Source organism: Corythoichthys intestinalis, chromosome 7 (genome assembly GCF_030265065.1).
Source record: "Corythoichthys intestinalis isolate RoL2023-P3 chromosome 7, ASM3026506v1, whole genome shotgun sequence".
NCBI lineage: Eukaryota > Metazoa > Chordata > Actinopteri > Syngnathiformes > Syngnathidae > Corythoichthys > Corythoichthys intestinalis.
The window spans coordinates 14,329,248-14,352,803 of record NC_080401.1 but is presented as its reverse complement, the minus strand read 5'-3'; the positions used below and the strand labels follow the sequence as shown (position 1 = coordinate 14,352,803).

The 23,556-nt window shown below is 38.9% G+C and overlaps 3 protein-coding genes across 4 annotated transcripts in view; 2 read left to right on the top strand and 1 right to left on the bottom strand.

Moving 5' to 3' along the window:
- cers4a (ceramide synthase 4a) overlaps positions 1-5,268 on the top strand; it is a 54,303-nt gene extending 49,035 nt beyond the window's left edge. Inside the window, exon 11 of one of the 2 annotated variants that reach the window (XM_057841480.1) lies at positions 3,233-5,268. In XM_057841480.1, coding sequence (XP_057697463.1) covers positions 3,233-3,427 — 195 coding nt within the window. In that variant the 3' untranslated portion in view covers positions 3,428-5,268. The other variant, XM_057841482.1, reaches the window with a different exon arrangement.
- Positions 5,269-6,685: 1,417 nt separating this feature from the next.
- Positions 6,686-8,758, bottom strand: LOC130919432 (kelch-like protein 23). Its single transcript, XM_057842146.1, has 3 exons — positions 7,544-8,758; positions 7,064-7,475; positions 6,686-6,989 (listed from the first exon to the last, which is right to left on the bottom strand). Exons 1-3 carry the CDS (start codon positions 8,466-8,468, stop codon positions 6,686-6,688), a joined length of 1,641 nt encoding a protein of 546 aa, XP_057698129.1. The 5' UTR covers positions 8,469-8,758.
- A 3,759-nt stretch (positions 8,759-12,517) lies between these two features.
- On the top strand, positions 12,518-19,308 carry lsm7 (LSM7 homolog, U6 small nuclear RNA and mRNA degradation associated). The gene is made up of 4 exons (XM_057841591.1): positions 12,518-12,595; positions 12,854-12,944; positions 13,026-13,097; positions 18,910-19,308. Exons 1-4 carry the CDS (start codon positions 12,590-12,592, stop codon positions 19,050-19,052), a joined length of 312 nt encoding a protein of 103 aa, XP_057697574.1. The 5' UTR covers positions 12,518-12,589; the 3' UTR covers positions 19,053-19,308.
- Positions 19,309-23,556: the final 4,248 nt, after the last annotated feature.

Sequence of the window (23,556 nt, the reverse complement as noted above, 5' to 3'; positions counted from 1 at the left end):
ATGGGTGTACTTCATCTATTAATATATACTGTATTCGCACTGTGTTATTGTAAATTGGTTTAAAAAATTGGGGGGGGGGGGCGCAATAATATCGCATATCGCAATAATTTATGAGAATAATTATCGCACACTAAAATTTGTTATCGCGACAGGCCTACTTACCAGTAATTGTCAGCATTTCCAAACTAAAGGATTTTTCACACTAGCGTCAGCCCAGTGTGACAGTGGTCCACGTCAAGCGCAAAACGAGAGGAGCCACGTAGCCTGACGTAGATGCTGTCAGGAAGTGAAAAGCGGCAAGCATATTTACTATCGTCCCAAGCACCAATGCATTTATTTCTCATTGTTGCACAAGAAAACAGCGACTTTTCATATTTCGAGGAGTGGGGGGCATTATAATAGCCTTTTAAAGAGTTTTACTAGTTTCGGTGAGAAGGTGAAGGGTTTTTTTGTTGTTTGTGAACTACATTTTACATATTGAGGTACCATTTAGCTTAGCAAGGAGAGGAATGTGAGTCATTTTACAATTGTCCCAAAGCTCGCGAAAAAAGTGCATTTATCAAAGTTTCATCAGCCGTGATTTATGTATATCCTTCCGCCAAAACAGCCTGATAGCATAGATATAAGCAGAGGTTGGTAGAGTAGCCAAAAATTTCGCTCAAGTAAGAGTAGCGTTACTTCAAAATAATCTTACTCAAGTAAAAGTAGTCGTCCAAAAAATGTATTTCAAGTACAAGTAAAAAAGTATTTGGTGAAAAGAATCATCGAATTCCAATGAGAGGAAAAAAAATACATAAATGAAGCATTATTCGTCCAAAGAGCATGAGAGCCCTCTGGTGGAGAAAATAGTTCCTAGTTTGAATAGATAACAGTTCCTTCATGATTACTATTTTAAAATTAAAAGGATCATATCTCCGGTTTTCCGTGGTCAGTCGGTGCCAAATAAAAACTGGGAGAGAAGTTAAAATTTGCGCTTTTGAGTCATGATGAGGGCAGCGCTCTATATCAAATACTTCATTTTTTACAGTGCTTTAAAGACACCACATGATTGAATAGGCTGGCGTGAAGATAGAATGGCAAGCGTTCGTCTTATTGGTATAATTGAGTCATGTGATCGTTGTTGCGACGTCTCATTGGTGAAATCGGTAGAGCTGCCCTAGTATTACACCAGGCACAAATCTACTCTTGACATCGCTGGCCAAAAAAATAATTAATCTAATATGTAGAATAAAGAGGAAAAATTTGCAGACTCTTTTGTAGCCCAAAGTAGCAGCGTAGCGTTTTTTCTTTGAAAAAACTACTCAAGTAAAAGTAAAAAGAATAGCTTAGTAAGACTACTCTTAGAAGTACTGTACATTTTTCTCAAAAAGTTACTCAAGTAAATGTAACGGAGTACATGTATCACGTTATTACCCACCTCTGAATATATGTACGCCTGCCCCTCTGCTATTGAATCCGTTGTTGTCGTCAGCGCGGCGGTGCAGTGAAAATAGAACAAGTCTCTATTTTGGGCACCGCCCCTCAGTGAAAATTCACTCAAGACTTTCTGCTCCGTCCACAACTAGCGCTGTCGCTCCCTTTCACCAAGAAATCCCCTCTCACATACACAATGAATGGGGTGCCGCTGAACCCTTCACACTAGGCTGCCACTAGTTCGAAACGGCCATTAGTGTATTGTGCCCAGGGGCGGAGCTTGGGGGTCGGAGAAAGCATTTGGCGGTGCCTCTTGGATGCCCGGTCTATGGGCGTAAAGGGGGTCCGGGTGGGCAGTGGTAGGGTGTAAAAATAATGCATGATGATGTGCAGTGCTATAACAAAGTGTATAAGTGTTTCAATATGTCTGGGGCAGTTTACATTGCGACTCTGCGACACAAAGACGCAATGACTGAGGAGCGGAATGGCCTTGCGTGCATATGGTGTCGGCGAAGATGGAAGGCAAAGACGAAAAATTCTGAATCCTGCCTCCAAAGTGGAAGAATCCGATTGCAGAGGATTGAGGGGGGCTTGCTCCACATGCATATCAAAGGCTCCTGCGGCGCGAGACCACGCCGATAACGTCAGCACTCGTACACGTCACATTGGGCGTGCGCAGCGGTGCTACTAAACATTAAAAACAGCAAATATGGCGGAATGTCGGCTTTAATTTACTGTTTTTAATCATATTTTTAAATTAAATATGTTGAATGTTTCCATTTTTGTGCCTTTTTGAACAAAAGAAAAATGTCATTGCTTCGAGTGGGCGGGCATATTTTTTTACGGGTTGAGGAGCTTGGTGGGGTCAAAGTGCATGATTCGCTGTCACCTTGTAAATCTGCACTGCCCCCTAGGGCTTTGCATGAATACTACATCGTTTTCATGCGGAATTGCGACATTGTTCGAATGGAAACGGGGCCATATGAATGCAAATTGGAAATTTTTCGTATTCTCGGAGAGTCACCATGTAAACGGCCCCTCTGTCAGCACTCCCTCAACCATGTTAGATGATTGTCTCGAGGGACCTGGATTGCACAAAAATATCACCCCCACCCTTTACCCCATTGTATAACAGTCCTGAGGGGCCTGTGAAAATGTGGATGGTCACGATGGGCCCATGAGAGTGTGTAGGAGCACGGAGAAAATCTTCCACTAACCCCGCCCCTCCCCGTCAGATGGTTCAGTCAAGGGGCCCATTGACACTCATCGTACACGGGTCCTTTCACATTTGTTCCCCCACTGATTGTGTCACTTACAGTAAGTTGCTAACTAAAGATTGCCGAGAGCGATTACTCTTAAGTATGGGTTGGTGGCCGGCCCCAGGCACCATCTAGTGGACAATAAAATAACTCCTGCCAGTAAGTGGTGATAATCCATCAAACTGTTATTTTCCTAGCTGAGCAACAGGCCCCAGTCTTATTCAGTGGGAGGTATGCTGTCGCAATCCGCAATTAGAGATTGCTAAATTTGTTTACAGTGTATATTTTTATTTTGCCCTTTGTTTACTGGCATTATTTTTACTGTTTCCTCTACTTCTTTTCCTTTCGGCTTTTCCCTTCAGGGTTCACCACAGTGAATCAGTTGTACTTGTCTCCATCTACCCTGTTCTCTACATCCTCTGCTCTCAGTACACTATTTGCACACAATTCAAACTCTTATATCTGAAAGCAGCCTTCTTTTTCCAAAACACTCTAATGAAGTAATAATGACTAGTTTGTTTGTTTTTTAACAACACTAAACAACTTCCTTTCGTCTTCAGGTGGAGCGTGATGAGCGCAGTGATGAAGAGAGTGAGGCAGATGAGGAAGAGGAGCCTGAGGAAGAAGACGAAAGCAGCTGGGAACAAAGAAAGGGCACGATTAACTCCAAGCTGACATCACTAGCGAACAACTGCGTGCTTAACAACTTGACCAACCAAAGGAATCTCAACAGCAGACTACCTAAAGCCAGATAGTCCAGGCAAAGTTGATTTATTCCTGACAAAATCTACCTTACTACGGTCCGTTGATGATTTCACTCCACCGTCAGCCTCCATTTTACTTTTCTTTGTTTGACAAAAAGAGGCAGCAACAAAGCACAAACGATTGTAAATCTATTCACCCAGTGTCACAGTGTATGAAAACTGCATCTTTCTTGTCATCTGGATTTGAAATCTGGTAAAAAGCTTATTTTTTCATTTTATATTTTACATTGTTTTTGTCAGTGTTTAATACATGAGCTCGTTTTATTGACTTTCTCAAGACAAGACACCTGACAAAATGTCATAAAAGTATGATATATATGAAATTATCACAATAATCACATATTAAGTTTAAAATCTGTACCTGTTGAAATTGAACACACAACTGATTTACTCGCCGGGAGTCATTCTGTTGTAGGAATGTCAACGGATAGTTAGGGCCCTTGATTCTACAATATAATGCAAAAGTATTTCATGCCTTTGCACTAAATATTGCTGGCATAGAATGGTCAAAAAATATATATTTGTAATTAATGTATAACTAATACAAATTTAGCTAATACAAATTTAGGGAAATTGGATTGTGTGTAATGGCACCCTGATTATATTCATTGAAGGCAATGTTCTGTAGCACCTTGGTTGGAATCTGTAGATTTTTTTTTTTTTTCTGCGTGTATATGTGTGGGGGTGGGTGTGTATGTGTGTAAATTAAAAGAGGTCCAATTAGCCATAAAAATATGGCTTTACTGTAGGCTACACAAGTATTTCCATGGGGCATGACGTGCACAAGTTTCTTTTTTCAAAGGGAAGTTTGTTGAAACACATCAGCAACTTTTGTCCATTTAGAAATGTATTTAGAAGTATTTGGGCCATAGTGAAAAGACGTGTCATTTACTTCTGATACATAAAATAATGTGCATAATGTAATTCTAAGAAGGATTAAAAAAAAACAACAACAAAAAAAACAATAGGTTAGAATCCTACCAAAGTTTTCATTTACAACCACTTTGACAACTTTTCTGTAATAGCTCTGCACCTCTGTCCGTCTAACATTTTTCTCTTACAAAGACAGTTTTTATTGTACCAGCAACTATTTTTTTTCCTCTTTAAGGGTAGCTGTCATTTATACAAACATGTTGTGGATAACTCACAGTACAACTGTTTAGTATTTGTTTGCTTTAACTTTTCTGTGATAGCACATGATTGGGTGGCTTGGATCTCAAAAAATCACAAGAGATATAACGTCCTCTGGTGTACGATGAAGAACATATCCTTGTATAGAATTCTCACCCCATTTCTAAAATATTGAAGCATTTTAAAAATACATGTTCTTATAGGCTTTGCTGTTTTTTGTTACTTAACATATTTTTCTGTTGTTGTTTGTTTTTCTGTACAGCACTTATGTTTTGTGCCTTAGCCTTGCTGTTTTTACATGTATGATTAGTTTTACTTTACAGAAACTGACAGGTGTTTTGGTAAATCCAGCTAAGCATATATGCACATTTGTGGGCATTATTTAAAATGGACTTACCGTAATGGGCTCTGAAGGTCAACATCTGGGCTCTAAGAGCAAACTATCAATACCAATAGTGATCCATCATGAGTAGGCCTATGTGTTGTTTTTGTTTTTGTTTTGTTACCAGAAGTATAGCTCAGGCTCAGACATCTAGTCAGGCAACTGTTGTAGAACTAAGTGGTAAATGACAATGCGGAGCACTAAAAGGGCTGAACGATTATCCTACACTTTTACACTCATCTGGTTATATGTGCTTTTCATTAAAAAATGCATTAAAAAATGTCTAGAAACCTACTAGTACTGTCATGTTTTCTAAAAAATGTAATAAATTAATATTTCAAAATCTTATGCCTGCATTTTAAAAGGTTTGATGGGCAACAGGCCATTTTGGTTCAATCTCATATGAGACATCGTCAATGTCTAAATGCCAGATATGGAACAAAGAACACAGGATAAATCGTTGAAAAATAAATCTACAATTACTGTTACCTGTTATGTTTGCAACTAATCTGAAGACAGTTTTGTTTTTTGAAGAAAAATGAGCACCTAATATAATGTGGTTACAGTGTGGACACACTTCCATTCCAAAAGCTATATTTAGCACAAGCACAAAACAACCATCCCTATCAAAATAAAGCTTTTTTTTTTTTTAACAATACCTCTCAATATGTCCAAGCATCATTATAATGTGATTTGATTGTTTAGAATTACCTAACACCAGTGTTGTTTTTGTCAACCATGATTATAAGGAAAATACTGTATTTCGTCAATGAACATTTTTTCATGACGATGACGAGATGATAACGGGCTAAAAACATGTTTTGGGAGACTAAAACATAACGGGCCTAATGCCAGTTCTCGTCTGACGAGATGAGAACGAGATGAAAATGCACCATAGTTTCCGTCAAATGTTCACAATGTGTGACATTTTATGTGACGTATTAGATAGCCTGCATCTAGCAGTGTCTGGTTGTGTCACTCATGTGACGGCTGGGTCCCCCCTCCCACCCCAACCTTCCATTCACCAGTGCAGTGTCCTCTCTCGTCTCAAGACTTGCACACACAGCAAGATTTGTTTTCTGATCTTGGTCAGAGAGAATATTTATTGTTGCTTTAGCCTTTAAAGGTCTGCGCTAAGTGATTATCACACATTAATTGTAACTCGTAGTGTTAGCATAGCGTTCACATCACGTCATTAGCGCCTCTTAAACTCTTGAATAAGTTTTTTTTTTTTTTTACGTACAGTCCTTGGCTCCTAGGTGGGTATAATAATTGAAAATAATGTACTGTTTTCCAGCTGTGTATATCACCAAGTTGGCCTTGTGGACCAGGAGTCTGCAAGACCGGTCCCCAAAAGCCGCTATCCAGCTTGTTTTCCATGTCTCCCTCCTTTAACACACCTGAATCAAATGATCAGCTCGTCAGGTTCAGGTGTGTTAAAGGAGGGAGCCATGGAAAACAAGCTGGATAGCAGCTCTCGAGGACCGGACTTGTAGACGACTGTTGTAGACGCTACAATATGTGCTCGTCTTTCAATGTTCATTCGAAATAGTTGGAAACCTTTATTTATTTATTAGTCTTAATTTTTCGTTAACAAAAAACTAGACAAAGACAAATTTTGAGATGACTAAAGTATTATTGTCCAATAGACTGAGACGAAAATTAAAACAGCTGCCAAAAACAACACTGCCTAACACAGTTAGTAGTGAACGTATATATTTTCACATCACACCCCATCATGTAAGCTCTTTAATGGTGACAAATCCTCTCAGCGGGACAGGACATGGTATAGCATTGTCCACCTTGATGCAATTGTCCACATAAGGGTCAAATAAAATCATGTTGGGCAGTGCTTTGTTTACCTTTTTCTCACTCAACAAAAATATCTGGCCACAGACTGTAGTACAGCCACAGAAGAACTTTTTCTCCAGATGTTCCTCATGCAGAATTGTCCACTCATCTGTCTCCACATCAAAGCGCAAAGCTTGCCCTCCAAACAGGTAAATGGCACCATTGAGCTCGGTGGCAACCAAGTCATACCTAAGGAATGATGCGGATTATCCTACATTGTATTACGATAAAAAGGACATATTTTAAAAGTTGAAAATTCTCACCGTGGAAAAGGGGAATATGATACTACATCCCAATGATTCTTCTTGGTATCATACCGCTGTATTCCACCAAAGGCCTCTCCATTTTCATCCAGGCCACACGCAACATAGATACACTGGCCAAGAGCAGCCACGGCTGCCCTTTCTACCGCCCGACTCATGGAGCCTACGCTTTCCCAACCCCCGTCTGACCCCAGGACCAGTCTTTCAACATCAGCCACAAGCCCTTCATCCATGCTGCCACCCAAGACAAACAGAAGGGAATCCAGGGCAATGGAGCAGTGACTGTGCCTGGACATCTGCAACGCAGGGCCATCGACCCACTGCTGGCTCCCACATTCGTATCTTCTGACCCAGTCCACGCTGAACCACAGCACGTCAAGGAAATGGCCTCCTGTCACAACAATACTGTCTCCTACATATAATGAGGAAATACATCACAATGTCAGCATAATTCACTGGAAAGTACATTACGTACATTACCTGCTGCAGCTACTGAGTACTGTGTGAGGTTCTTCCTCTGCAGAGGTGTGCAGTTTTGCCATCTCCCACTAAGTGGATGAAACTTGTAGGAGGCCTGCTGTTCTTGATCATGAGGTCCACCCAGGACGAAGAGCGCCTCCCTAGTCCTTTTTAGAGACTTCCCCATTGACCAGGAAGTTGGAAAATGTTCATTCAGCATGCAGATAAGTTTGGCTCTAGGATCAGAACTGTGTGTCATTGTGTCCAAAAGCTTAGAGATGAATATCAATGACAGAGACTCTGGTCGTACCAGCTCCATGAGCTCCAGAAAGTGTTCCTCTCGTGTTTTGTCAAATGACACCCAACGTAGGGCCGCCTCCAGGGCCAAATCATCTCTATGAATGGCAAGGCCATCACTAGCTAGAAGGTGTGCCACAGTTTCCTTGGAAGAGGAAAGGAAGTCCTCCTGAGAGACAACAGCAGAGAAATGTGTGAGAGCCACCTGTCTTGCTGCACTGTAGAGCTGGGAACAGCCTCGTTGCCAGGCCAAATCCATCATTCCCAAACAGTTGCAGAGGTGGAGCTCACGTTCAAGGAACTTGCAGCATAGCAATTTAGCCCACTCCAGCTGGAGGAAATCTGCAGTTTCGAGGATCCCCAAAACATTTTCTCTGTCCAAACTGAGAATGGATGTCTGGCTGTGATACATTAACACCCTGAAATGCTGCAAGCAGACCCCTTTTAGCTCTATCTTCCTTTTATTACTTTCAATCCCGCAGCCAAAGAAGAGAGCACGGAAGTACGGACTTTGAAGCGCAAGCTGATGACGGTTGACATAAAACAACTCTCCATCTACTTGTAGCACGACGTCAGGCTGTAAAATAGAGTCATCTTCTATGTGTTGCTTTACCCGATTGCCGAGAACATTGTTTGATCCGCAGTCCATATCAAAACAAGCAACCGTCTTCTCTTCGCAGCTTACTGACCTTTGGGTTGCAGCCCACCAACTGCGGGTATTAATAGACTCGTTGCATGCACCCTGACTACTTGCAGTACATACGGAGATGTGGTTTCAAAACAAATGCTAAATATTAATTCTTTATTCTGCTGTATTCTTTTATTTGGCTAATTTTAATTTTTAAATTGTATATACTATACTTAAACCATCCAGAAAATCAAAAGGCATTAAAAACTGGTGTCAACTCACAAACAAATCAACCAATTAATTTGTTTAATCAGGGTTTAGGCATAAAGACAATTAAGATGTAGTTAATTATCTGTACCAAAACTAAAAGATTGCAACCTTGGCATGTGCCACAAGATTTTGAGACTTTATTTCATGAATAATCCTGATACAAACTACACTACAGTGGTACCTCTACATAAGAAGTGAATTCGTCCAGGACCTTGTTTGTCAGTTGAAATGATCGGATGTCGAGCAGGATTTCCCATAAGAATACATTATAATTCCATTAATTCGTTCCACAGCCCGAAAACACATAGCAAAACAAATACATTATACATAACAATTGGAAAAATAATATAATAATAGTTCCTGTAGTAATGTAACAAATCGGGTTCTAATGTGGCGGATATGTTTTGCATGTTGTACCTGAACGCACCACGTGGCTGACATAACAGTGAGATAGGTGCGGTAGAGATTTTACTTTCTCTTTTAATGACCTCTTGTTGTGTCAACTTCGGCGGACAGTAGGCATGTTGTGTTGCACAAGTTCTGAAATAAATGATTTAAAACATGACAAAGCTGGCTATTTCTTTGTCACCTTACCTTATAAAGACTGGCGAACGGAGGTCGGTGGAGGACCGTCGAGATCGTGGACATTCTACAGCCGTATTGTCGAGCCAGTTCACAGATGCATTTCCATCTTCGTTTCAATGGTATTGGTAAGTGTCACCTTTTTCCTTTTTTCACCACCTGCACTAACCTTATTGGAACCCATGTTTATTTCTGTCACAAGAAAATCCGGTGTGCGTCAGTCTTGTGGGAACACAAAGTAACTGCAGCGCTGTCATAAATCGTCGTATTTCGAGCATATCGTCAGATGTAAAAACAAATGGCGAGTCAAATTTTATGTTGATATCGAAAAGTGTGTCGACGCGATCGTATGTCGAGATACCACTGAATTGTTGTCACACCCCCTTCTTTCATACATACATACATACATACATACATACTGTATGAGTATGGAGGACCATATGGAGGACCAAAGCTGCCAAAATTAAAAATATTAATAATAATAAATCAATCAATAAAAGGCTAAATAAAAACGAACATAAATACAAAAATTTGAAATAAGATACAAAAATTAAATATAAATACATAAATAAAAATGGAAATAAATAGCTAATTAAATAAAAGTAGAAATTAAAATCAATATATATACAAAAATTAGAAATCACATTAAAACTAAGAATAAATACAAAGTACATTTATTTTTATTTTTAGAAATCACATTAAAAATTTAAGAATACAAAATGCATTTTTTGTATTTATTCTTATTTTTTTATATAATTTCTTATTTTTGCATATATATTCATTTTTATTTCTACTTTTATTCGATTAGCTATTTATTTCCGTATTTATTTTTAATTTTTGTATCTTATTTCTAATTTTGTACTTATACTCGTTTATATTTTGCCTTTTATTGATTTATTATCATTTTTATTTTGGCAGCTTTGGTCCTCCATATACAGAATGTGTAGGAGTGTATGTGTATAAGTATATAGTAGTACCACATAGTAATAAATACCCCCCCCCCACACACACACACACACACACACACACACACACACTTACACACACCCTATAAATACAGGGGTTGGACAAAATAATGGAAACACCTAACATTTTGGCATCATAATCATTAAACATAACTGTTAAAGAATGGCATGAGGAACATTATAATGAAGTGGAGCATCTCGTATGGCCGGCACGATCCCCAGACCTCAACATTATTGACCAACAGTTTTAGAGATTCAAATAATACTCAGGCTTTGGACGTCGATTTCCACCGCGATCATCTCTAAAAGAGTTAGAAGGTATTCTAACTGAAGAACGGCTTGAAATTCCTTTAGAAAGAATTCACAAGTTGTATGAATCAAGACGTCGGATAATTGAGGCTGTAATTGCCGCAAAAGGCGGACATACGCCATATAAATTAGTTTTTGTTTATTTTTTAAGGTGTTTCCATTATTTTGTCCAAGTATTTGATACACTGCAAATGTGAAAACCCATTGGCAGTGTATCAAATACTTGTTCTCCCCACTGTATGCGTACATGCAAAATCAGTTTGAGTTGCAACAATGACGTTTTGGCAAAATGGACCTGTCTGTCGTTTTTTTTTTTTTTTTTTTTTTTTTTCATTTTCGGGGTCACTTTGGTTTCCCCCTTCTATAGGGTGTTCATTTTCATTTCTATCAAATTTGGTGGCATCATTTTGTTACTAATTCATCACCTGCTTATTATCAGAAAAGATCAAAACAAATCGTATTTCTCGCTAATTCTAAAGGTTTTTTTAAGCATATCAGAAGGCCGAAACTGAAAGGAGAAGTTTTCGCATCAGCCAAGTTGAGAATCGATGTGATAGAATCAACCGATGTGAAGGTGCTACTGTTAAATGAGGTGAGTAAACTCAATCATTTATTCATCATCTGATATTATATAATAATAATACTAAATAATAATAACTGAAAAAGAGGGTTCATTTGACTGGGGATCCCTCTGTGGGTGTGTGGTATAAAAGCCGGCGATGCTATAGACTTGTGACTCCGATCAGAGAATCAACAGGGGACGTTCAGGATTTATTTGTTTCCTTTAATGATGATGAAAGGAGTATGAGATTTATTTTGTTGTATTGTGGTTTCTGTGAATACAAAATAACCATGTAACATGTTATACAAGATATACAAGATAACTATGTAACATGAATACAAGGGACCCTAAGCAGGTAACTCATCTGCCAAACGTGTTTATGCACTGCCAAGGCACACTTCTGCAATATACCCACCTCTCTCATTCACATACAACACTTGGATTGCCACTAAACAGGACAGCAGCTTGAGGAACGAACCGCAGGCAGTGAACGGAGGAAAAAGTGACTCGTGTAGACCAGCAGTGAAGGGAGGAGAGACAGTAACTCGTGCGCGCCAATGAAGGGAGGAGAGAGAGTGACACGTGCGCGCGTCGCTTTTCTTAAAGGGCCAGCGTAGTAACAATTAAACTAAAGCACAAACATGAAATGGGGCTTTCCTACAAAAACACTATTAATTAAATCGATAATAACCAAATAGCCCTCTCTGGGTTCTTCACAGAAAAAAAGCCAGGAAATAAACAACACTATTGGGGGGGGGGGGGGGGGGGGGGGGTGTCAAATTGCTCTCTGGTATTGTTCAGAGGGCCGGACCAAATGTGGAGGCGGGCCGTAATTTGGGGACCACTGCCATATATGTTAAAGTGCTGCTGTCTTGTGACAATTTTGGACCATTGCACTCAGAAATGATTTAACATCAAACTGCTTTTCGCCATAGTTGTAGTACTTCGACCTCTGGCAGCATCCTGTCGCCTTCGCATTTATGTACTATATGTTTGGTCAGATGAATTAAAATAAAAAAATATTTATTTTGTTTAAAGTAAATAAATACATTGGCTACGTCCCTGGTAAAAATAAATAAATCAATAAATTCCAGCATGTGATGGTGCCTGCCCCAGCAAGACTAGCACCAACACTTAGCAAATGGTCCTGGTTTTGTTGCGCTTCTCCTGGTTTTATTGGTACAGGCACCAGTATGTGCTGATTGTATTTTATTTTTTCAGCGGAGATGCTGTTTTTTTTTTTTTTTGGAGATATGCACTGTAGATGTGAATATTATTGTAAAACACTTAACATTAATCTTTCTAGTTATACAATTACAATACATTTAGTTTTTACCAACATCAAAACTACGCATTCAAACGAGGACGAAGATCCAACCATTTTGTAAACTGTGCAATTTGATTGGTGGAAACTCACTGAGGTCAAAGTTTCACTTCCGGGTTCGCAAGCCAACATGGCGGTAAGTTCACGCCGTTTGGGTTTCATTTATATTTCCTCAGTCTTTCTTTTATCGACTTTCCTACAAACATTCTTTAAGGGCAACTTGTTACATTTATCCCTCGTTTGAGATGTCCGTTGAGTGTTTATTTGAGTATTATGGACATGTTATAGGCGGCTAATTCATATGCCTACCAAAGCTAGCCCTGTGCTAAGCTACTAATGTTGTTTTTGTCTCGTTTTTGCACGCTAATAAACAACATTACACTGTACTTGTTAGGATAAAGAAAAGAAGAAGAAGGAAAGTATCTTTGATTTGTCCAAATACATCGACAAGCCGATTCGAGTTAAATTTCAAGGAGGACGAGAAGGTGGGTGGCATTTACAGTCCAACCTTTAGGTGGCACAAGATATTTTTACACAATGTACAATAAGTATATTTTTGGTTTCAGCAAGCGGTGTCCTGAAAGGGTTCGACCCACTATTGAATCTTGTGCTTGATGGGACTATCGAGTATATGCGTGGTAAGTGCTGTGGTTTTAAGAATCAAACACTTTATTTTCATGAATGGACTTCACTACACATTACAGTACATGTGAACATTCTCAAAAGATTTTTTTCCCCCACTAGAAACTATGTATTTGTTAATCTAACTGTGACAACGGTATAAATTAGGGCTGCAGCTATCGATTATTTAAGTAATCGATTAATCTATCGATTAGTTCAAATAATCGAGTAATTAGCTTACAAACATTTAACGCGTTGCAGAATAGATTTTAGGAGATGTAAAACAAAAAGGGTTTATGCCTGCAATAACATTTATTTTGGCTTACTAAGATTCCACTTTCAAAAAAAGCATTAAATAGGAATACAAAATTATTGGGTTTCTTTAAACTATGCAGAATTGTACTTTCATTTCACAAGAGCAATAAATGCATTTAAAACTAAATTTAAATACCTGCGCTTAGCCTCAAACAGGGTAAAAAAATAAATAAATGAGGATCTAAGTACAACAAAAGCAAAAAAAAGCAATTGGCGAACTTGCATTGCAAAAATCCGCTAGCTTAACTCATTTGCTCCCAGAAACGTATAAAGACGTTCTATTTTTAAATGATTAACTGTCCCACAAACGTATTTATACGTCTTTTGCGTTTTTTTGTACAAGAAGCATCTAGAGCTTCCGATCTATCGCCGAAACAAAAAACAAGCCTCAAAACCAATTTCAAAGCAATAAAAATGACCACTGGAGGGCAGTAGCGCATTTGTTAAGACACCACAACCCAATTCAAACAGTACAACTTTATTAGGGAAGTTAGCAGAGCCCCTCCGCAGCTTGCTGCTCAGGTCCACCGCACGCTCGAGTGTCCTGCACGGAAACGCGCACGGCCGAACCAGTTCCCCCCCAGGAACATAAGTTCCCCAGGCGAACGAGACAGTGGTCACCACAAAAAAAAGACAAAAAAAAAATCCATCTTTACGAGACAGTCGGCAATGAGGGAAAAGTTTAACCGCTGTCGCAGCCACCAAACGTCATCTCTCAGTTAGGTAAGTGTGAATAAATTGTTACTTTGCTATCAAAAGCTCTATTTGGCTGGTTGTTCATGTTATTTTGTAAAAGGAAAACATTATTCAGATGTTTGGGATGTCACTGAAGTAAAAAATAGCCGTGTTAAAGTCAAAGTTATGTTTGAAATTTTTGCGTTTACAAAAAGCTAATTTTCTCCGTTTTTTCATCAGAAATTGGAAAATTGCTCAAACTAAGCTATTTTCTAATGCTGATTTCTAAAGAATGGAAAAACATATGAACTTACTTTTTTTTCTGCTGAAAGAAGAGAGTCTAATCTTTCTTTTGGTGGGTTTCATGTTTATATAGCAATAGAACAGAATTTTTTTGTGGGCCTTGCAAAATCAGTCAAAATCCAGTAAAATGGCCGGGAGCGAAGGGCCTTGCTCCGGTGAAAATGGCTGGGAGTGAATGAGTTAAATGCTATAAAATGTGTTTTGTTTTGTTTTTTTCAAATACATATTCCCAGAAAAAACAAAAAATATAATAATTCTAAAATACTGTAACTTCCCGAATATAACGTGCACTTTTTTCCCCCCAAATCAACTTGTAAAATCATGGTGCGCATTATAAACGGGTACATGGATGGAGACAGAAATATATATATGTGTGTATATATATATATATATATATGTATGTATATGAAACGATTTTTTTTTTTAATTGACACGGCCACGTTGTGTTGAAGAAATGTATGCGGCGATCCTTTGCTGACCATTACGGTACCTGACGTCACTATTTTGTTTCGGTAATACTTCACTCTTATCAGCCAAATGATTTCGTCTGTGTTAAATTTTGCTTTTTTCACTCTTAATAAAGCACAGAATTTAGTTTCTTGAACTCATTTGAGTCAACGTTTATTGCAACTCGGACCATAACAAAGGTAACAACACAGACTTCCTGTGAGTGTCCGTCAACTAGCCCAAATAACAATAGTTCCTATTGTTACTGTCGTGTCTATTTTATCTCGTCTTGAAGAAAACTAGAATACTTTGAGTGCCGTGTTCAACGTTTTATTTCTTGCTTTCAATGTCAAAGACAGTCCGGCTATAATGCGGCACTCTTTTGTCTAGCCTCAGCGGCCCTCTGGCTCATAGACAATCACAACATAGATATGACAATACAGCAGCATGGATCCACCCTTGCCACAACATAGAACAACATAACATAGAATACCAATATGTCACAGTGTCGACAGCGATGAGCTCTCTCGGATTTCCGACTTACACTCTCACTTTCATATTACCGTATCAATCCATGAAAGAAACATTTATTCATCGTGATGAAACGAGCAAGTTATACAGCAACCTTTAAAAGAAAAGTCACATCTGTTTTGTTTTCTCCTAGATTCTGGTAAATTGGAGAAATTGTCAAATCATATTATTACCGTAAATATTGTCAGTTTATGGTAATGTTTTGAACTACCAAAATGCTATGCTTGTGCTGTGTTTCACCAGTCAGTAAAATGACATTTCTGTATCTGTACACGAGCTCTGTTTTTTTGTATTCTTCTATTTATTGGTGCTAAAATTAGGGTGCGCGTTATAAACGGATACAATAATTTTCCCTAGATTTTACAAGTAAATTTGGGGTGCGCATTATACACGTGTTCGCCTTATATTGGGGAAATTACGGTAATTCTAAACTAAATAACAGATGCTCAAACAAAAACATACCTTATGTTGGTCTTAACAGGGAGCAGCTGGATTCAGCCATGTTAGATGAGTTAAAGTGCCAGTGACAGCATTAAAAAAAAATCTTAAATAGCATTATGTGAACTAGAATCATATTTTGAGATGATTCGACTATATACAACAATTTGGCAACGCGCAGATGTTGAGAAATTTGTCTTTTAATCTGACGTTTAGCCACACCTGTCATTATAGCTCTCTAGCGTCTCCAGCAGGAGGATGACGTCGGCAGGGTAATGATTTCAGCTTATTTAGAATTCAGCCCATTAAGATGGAAGATTCAGAACGAGGAAAATACGACACAGAACAGCAAAATGTCATCACAGTATTCATAGTATCAAGTATTTTTCCCCAATTGCTAAATAAATTGTATGGTCATGACAAATAACAGTCTTGTGCTAAATGGAATATGAAATATTAAAAATCCCATTTATTCAGTACGGCAGGGTAAAATTACTCCATGATGGTCAAAACTGTTGACTTCTTGCACCTCCCGAACGGTATTTTATGCTACCGGAGTTAGTTCGGCGTTTGTCATTTTCCTGCCCCGGCTTCAGAGACTGAGAAAAGAGCGTAAACAAAGCAGAAGGCGTGACAGCTAGCCGACATGCTAACCCAAACCAAGCGGCGTTTCCAAGTTTATTTACGCCTTTCAAAAACGAAATAGCACACAAAAATACCCCGGATCATATCACACGGCGGCGGGGTTGACTGTCTTCACCAACAACTTGCGGCGAGCAAGTTACAGCTAGTCGTTCCCCTGATGTGTACAGGAGTGCTTGTTGAGGGGTAAGCGGCTGGACAATGACCGCCGATCGGCTGTTCCAATCTTTTTCACCTTTCGAAAATGGAAAAAAAAGCACAAAGCTACCCCAACTCATGTCACATACGGTGGCGAGGGTGACATTTTTCACCGATTGGTGGCGCGCAAGCTCATCGTTCCCCTGCTGTGGGCAGGAATGATCGTTTAGGGGGAAGCAGCTGGAGAGTGACTGCCGGTGTAGGCGCACTATCCTATTCCCCTCACTATCCACTCGCGGGGGCCTGCGCTTGTCAGTGACATCCCGTTATTCTCGCTATATGATTGGCCGAAGAGTCGAAATGCTGTCCCGTGAAATGGTAAATGGCAAACCTCAAGCGTATTGACGTAAGTTTGCTCTTTTATACAACTTTAACATTTGTTAATAATACGCTGTGTGTGTGGTATCATCGATCGCTTTACATACGCATTTCTAAATGGGCACTTTTAAGCAAACAGTACTACAACTCAAAAACATCGGGAACATTTTCAAACAGGCATTTTACGGGAGAATATTTTGACTCTTTGGCCAAACAAATAGCAAGAATAAGGAGCGTCACTGTCAAGCGCAGGCCCCGCGAGTGGATATTGAGGGGAAGAGGATAGTGAACCTACATCGGACAAACCGGCCGACGCCAAAGGCGCGTGTGGCTGCCCGAGCCCAACCCGAGGATAATGGTCTATTGCCGGGCACACGAAGAGGGCATAGGGGGCTGGAAATCTGGACAATATGGCGAACCGAAGACGAGAGCGCGTGGCTTCACGAGCATAAGCCGAGTATAGCGTTTTCTCGGCGGGCACGCAAAGAAGACCGAGGGGGGTGTGCAGCAAGCCGATGGTCGTCGGTCGAGTGGCCTTCTCGGTGGACAATCAGCCACAAAATGCAAGCCACCGCCTTATTAAAACGTCTGCCATTATCCCAGTAATTGACATAATACAAAACACGTAGTTACTCACTTCCTCGTAAGTCCAATGGTCCTACAGTTTTTGGACTTGTTTTGGCCAATCTCCGGGTTGAACGGGAATTTTCGAAAACCAAAAAGGCTCACATGCCTTTTCATGGTGCAGCAACAAAAACCTGCAGCACATTTGGCTGGCGTGATGTGAAAAATAAACAAATTAATCCGCAAAATCAGCTGAATCCGCGGTCCATCTGCATGCAATAAAGCAATGCTGTATTGTGAGATGCTGACCCGGGTGACGTCACATTCACATTCTTCCTCAATCCAGGAAGTCACACATGTTAATGGTGCGGGATTAAAAAAATTGAATATATAAATGGATCACTTCCACACATATCCAAGCGGTCCATTTCATTCAGGAGCATAAAATACCGCGTGAAATATGAAATAAACATGCGTTTTGGTGTCATAGGCACTTTAGGGCAGGGGTCCCCAACCTATTCCACAAAGGCCCACTGTGGGTGAAGGATTTCATTCCTACCAAACAAGATGACAACACTTTTTCCCCAATCTGGTGTTTTACAAGTGCAATCAGTGGATTGCAGTCAGGTGTGGCTTGTTTTAGCAGAAGCCTCATTGGTTCAACTGTCTCTGCTGGATCGGCTGGAACAAAAACCAGGACCCACAGTGGGCCTTGAGCACTGGGTTGAAGACCCCTGCTTTAAGGCATATTCACTGTTGCCACGAGAGGTCAGCGTATCCACCCAAATCAATAGAACTAAATGCAACACTTTCAAAACAAACCATTACAACATCACTATAATTCAGGGATGGGCAAACTATTCCACAAAGGGCCACAGTGGGTGTGTGTTTTGTTCGTACCCATCGTGAGGACAGCCTTTCACCAATCAGGTTTCTTACAAGTGCAATCAGTTCATTGCAGTCAGGTGTTTCCGCTGAAACCTCATTAGTTAAACTGTCTGTGCTGAATCAGTTGGAACAAAGACCAGGACCCACTGCGGCCCTTGAGGACAGTTTTGCTCATCCCTGCTCTAATTAAACAAATCCTCAAAACAACAAAAATTGATTCGAAGCTTTTTTCTAATTTAATTACTGGACTTAATCGATTAATCGTTACAGCACTAGTACATTAAATGCTCTTTCATTAGAGATGGCAAACCCCATACTGAGTAACTTAGAAGAGATCACCTGTTTCTACTCTATGTACTTTGCCCTGACATTTTTGTATGGTGGAGTGCTAAAGTTTTGTAATGTATAACAAATTAAAAGTGCAAACACTTTAGTAAACCTTGTTGAAACTGAGATTTACTTTGATTTATCAATTTATTTTAAACCACCATTTTGTCACTTTGTTTCCAGATCCAGATGATCAGCTAAAGCTGACAGAAGACACAAGGCAGTTGGGGCTAGTGGTCTGCAGGGGGACATCAGTGGTACTTATTTGTCCCCAAGATGGCATGGAAGCTATTCCCAATCCTTTTATACAGCAACAAGATGGCTAACACAGCACCAGTCGTCCATATGTACACGCATACATCTTGATATTTTGAAAATATTTTTTTGTTATTACCATTTTAAAATCAAAGTATTGCTCCTGTTTTTTTGTTTGTTTTTTTTTTAATCTGTAATCTAGCAAGCTGACAAACTTGCGAGCACTTCACTTTGCAGTGTGTACTTTAGTTGAAGCTTTTCTTCATCAAGAATGAGGCAACCCATGACTGTTTTTGTTTGTGATAAATAAAACTATTTTGAGTTTTGTACTCCTGTTGTTCATCCACATAAATTTGTACATCATACGCGGCAACCATAAAATTGTTAAAATACTGAAGACCGATGGGCCGCCACATTCGTAGATCAAGTTAACTTGTACAGCACAGGTGTCAAAGCGATTCCAGAAAGGACCTAGTGGGTGCAGGTTTGCTTTCCAACCAATGAAGAGGACACCTTTTCACCAATTAGATCTTTTACATGTGTAATCAGTTAAACTTTGTCAGGTGCTGCTTGTTTCAGCAGGAAGTTCATTGGTTAAACTCTGCGTGTTATCGGTTGGAACAAAATCCAGCACCCACTAGGCCCATTCTGGAATCTGTTTGACACCTGTGGTGTACAGTATTTGAAAAGCCTCCATCAGTAATGAGATTTTTCATTGTAATGCATTCAATTTGAATTAATTTGCTAATTTAGTTTTAAAAAGGTATATTTGGCCTATATTTACAACAAATACAAATTGAAATATTTATGAACCAAAATGCTGTACATATATGTAATGTTTTTTAATGTCATTCTTCAAAGGCCAAATTGCTAGTACTAGTAAAACAAATCTCATTAAAAAAAAAAAGTTAACTACATATGCAAAATTGTCTTTGTTTTTATTCATTTTACAATGTTGCTATAAGATTTTTTTTACTATTACTTTTTATTTATTTACAACTTTAATAGCTAAACATTGAAACAATTATTTTATACTCAACGAAAATATATACCAAATGGAAATATCTAAGATCTTTCATTTGGATAAATTTAAAAAATAGTTTATCAAATAAGTGTTTGGTTTCAATATATTCAGTTACTTATTAAAAAAAATATTATTTTGTCTACAATAATTTATGTGATATATAGTTTAATTCATGCGCTCAGGGAAAATAATCTCAACTTTTTGCTTCACATTGACTATCACTGCATTAAACGTGTGGGGGAAATTTTCAAATGGTCAGTTTCTTTGAAATTTGTCTTACAGTGATTTTAATTGTCCATTATGTAATGTATTAATTTCTCTTGAGATGGTGAATCTTGTGGGTTTTTTTAAGTGAATGTCAAGAAAAAAAAAACTTTAAATTCTAGTATATTATGGCTCTAATGAACAGCTAAAATATACTTGATAGCTGCTCCGATAAACTCTCGTAAACAGATCCTCGGGTGGAAACACAGTGTTATTGTTAGAAAAGCTTTTTATCAGCTCTAGCTCCATCCTTCTTTTCAAACATAACGTTGTTTATTTGGTTGAGTATGGTAAATAAGATGAGCCCATGGTAACACAGGCCCACAGGTTAGGCTATATAGCAAATTCTTGGAAGATGAGTGCAACTTTGCAAGCAACCCGATTCTCTTGTTAGGACTGTACATTTAATACTAAGTGATGTGAGATTAGATGATACAATTTAGGCCCTGTGGACTTTTTTTGTGGGGGGAAAGAATTCCAGCCTTCTTAGCTCCTCCTCTTTGCCCAGTCAGCGTGTCCATAGAGCAGATAGGTGGAGGTTTGCATGTAATGAGAACAAGGAGGCTGTTCAGCCCAGCTTTAAGTGAACCTTATAGTAGTTTACATGAGGTTTTTCTGCAGGTAATGAAGGGTGTAACTTTAAACAAAATACACATTTAAACCCATAGAGGGATCAATGCCGATGGGAGGAGGCCAAAAAAGGGATTTGGGATGAAGCATCAGTTTCCTAAAGTGAACGGAAAAGGTGAGTTACCTGTGGGGCACGCCTCCCTACTCAGGTGGAACAAATAGTGGGTCTCGCGGTCTTTGTCATATTCACTCATCTTAATGTACGAGGTGTAAATTCCATGGCGATGGAGTGAGGGAACAAGCAGGTGAGCATACAATTTTAATTTGATATTTTATACACTCCTGCACAATGTCATTTTTATGTTGTATGTTTTATTTGATGATGTAATTGTGTTTTTCTATCCAACTCATATCCCTTTTCCTGAATGGTAGTGTGCTAATCTCACAGTATTATTGACAATAGTCCAGATTTCCAAGAGTTTTAACCCAATATTAATACACAGTTTACTTTTGTTTATCCACACAAAAAATGTGGACGTGCATTTGTAGACTTATGTTAAGACTTGAATGTAGTCCACTTTTTTGTTTTTACTACTTAACGGTAGGGGTCTCAAAATTTTCCCACGCAATCCAATAAAATCCAAATCAAAGTAAATACACAGTAACTACGTCATGGACTTCTAAATACTATTGAATTTTTAGAAGGCTATTTTATGAGATGAATAGAAATGTTATGATAACAAATTCCCATTTATTGAGCAAAAAATATTAATGTTATGATAATAGTTCAGTTTAAAAGTAAAAAAGGTGTCGTCTTTCACAAAAACAGATGTATATCATCATTGTAAAAAGTAGAGATTGAGGTTGCAAGATACAGTAAGGCTGAGATATTATGTTGTTAAAGTTTAACGAGGGAAGACTCCTAAAAGTTACCATTCTAATTGTTGAATAAACAACTTTATTTTCCACAAAATAAGAACATATTCTCAGAAATGTACACAATCTGTTTTGTTTTACAAAAAAAAAACATGATAAATTATTCCTACAGTACTGTCTTTTGTCTTTAGCATGTTTAACTGGTCCAATCCATTTTAACTGGGCGAAGCTGGCAATGAATGATCACGACAATACAGTATATAACATAATATACAGTGAAGAGAATAAGTATTTGAACACCTTGCTATTTTGCAAGTTCTCCCACTTAGAAATCATGGAGGGGTCTGAAATGTTTGTCCACTGTGAGAGGGATAATCTAAAAAGAAAATCCAGAAATTATAATGTATAATTAAAAAAAAAAAAATGTAACGATTTATTTGTGTGATAAAGCTGCAAATAAGTATTTGAACACTTGAGAAAACAAATGTTAATATTCGTTACAGTAGCCTTTGTTTGCAATTACAGAGGTCAAACGGTACTGTAGTTTTTCACCAGATTTGCACACACTGCAGGAGGGATCTCGGCCCACCCATCAGTCAGGTTTCTAGGCTGTTGCTGAGAAACACTGAGTTTGAGCTCCCTCCAAAGGTTTTCTATTTGGTTTAGATCTGGAGACAGGCTAGGCCACGCTAGAACCTGTTATGCTTCTTACGGCGCCACTCCTTGGTTTTCCTGTGTGCTTCTGGTCATTGTCATGTTGGAAGACCCAGGCACGACCCATCTTGATTGCTCTGACTGAATGAAGGAGGTTGCTCCCCCAAAATATCACAATACAGGGCCCCAGTCATTCTCTCCTTCATATAGTGCACTCGTCCTGTCTCATACGCACAAAAACACCCCAAAGCATGATAATTCTAACACCCATGCTTCACAGTAGGGATGGTGTTCTTGAGATAATGCTCATCGTTCTTCTTCCTTCAAACAGGGTTAGTGGAATTATGACCAGAAATTTCTGATTTACTCTCATCTCAGCACAAAACTTGCTCCCATGACTCCTCTGCAACAAACAAATGGTCATAGGCAAATTAAGACGGGCCTTGACATGTTCTGGTTTAAGCAGGGGAACCGTCCGTGCCATGCATGATGATTTCAAACTATGACGTCTGGTGTATTACCAACAGTACTCTTGGAAACAGTGGTCCCAGCTCTTTTCAGGTTATTGACCAACTCCTGTCGTGTAGTTGTGTTTATAGCTCCTTCCATTTTCTAATGACTGCTCCAACAGTGGACCTTTTTTCACCAAGCTTCTTGGCAATTGCTCCGTAGCCCTTTCTAGCCTTGTGGAGGTGAACAGTTTTGTCTCTGGTGTCTTTGGACACCTCTTTGGTCTTGACTCTTGGCCATGTTACAAGTTTAAGTCTTATTGATTGTATGGGGTGGACAGGTGTATTTATGCTGGCATTGACGTCAAACAAGTGCATCTGACTCAGGATAATACATGGAGTGGAGGTTGACTTTTAATAGGCGAACTAACAGGATCAGAATTCTAGCTGATAGACTGGTGTTCAAATACGTATTTGCAGCTGTATCACACAAATAAATTGTTAAAAAAAGATCATGCGTTGTGATTTCTGGATTTTTCTGTTTGGATTGTCTCTCTCACAGTGGACATGCTTCTACGATAAAAATGTCAGACATCTTTATGATTCCTAAGTGGGAGAATTTGCAAAATAGCAGAGTGTTCAAATACTTATTTGCTTCACTGTATAATGTTGTGGCTGATTGATCGAAATATGCCAACACATCACTTTAAAAAAAGCAACAAGGGAGCTCACATTTGT

Coding starts and splice junctions, on each gene's coding strand:
- LOC130919432 (XM_057842146.1), bottom strand. CDS start 8,468: ATGGACTGCGGATCAAACAATGTTCTCGGCAATCGGGTAAAGCAACAC. Junction 7,476..7,543: donor GTACTCAGTAGCTGCAGCAG/GTAATGTACGTA, acceptor CATTATATGTAG/GAGACAGTATTGTTGTGACA. Junction 6,990..7,063: donor TCATATTCCCCTTTTCCACG/GTGAGAATTTTC, acceptor ATCATTCCTTAG/GTATGACTTGGTTGCCACCG.
- lsm7 (XM_057841591.1), top strand. Junction 12,945..13,025: donor ATTTCAAGGAGGACGAGAAG/GTGGGTGGCATT, acceptor TTTTGGTTTCAG/CAAGCGGTGTCCTGAAAGGG. Junction 13,098..18,909: donor GACTATCGAGTATATGCGTG/GTAAGTGCTGTG, acceptor CTTTGTTTCCAG/ATCCAGATGATCAGCTAAAG.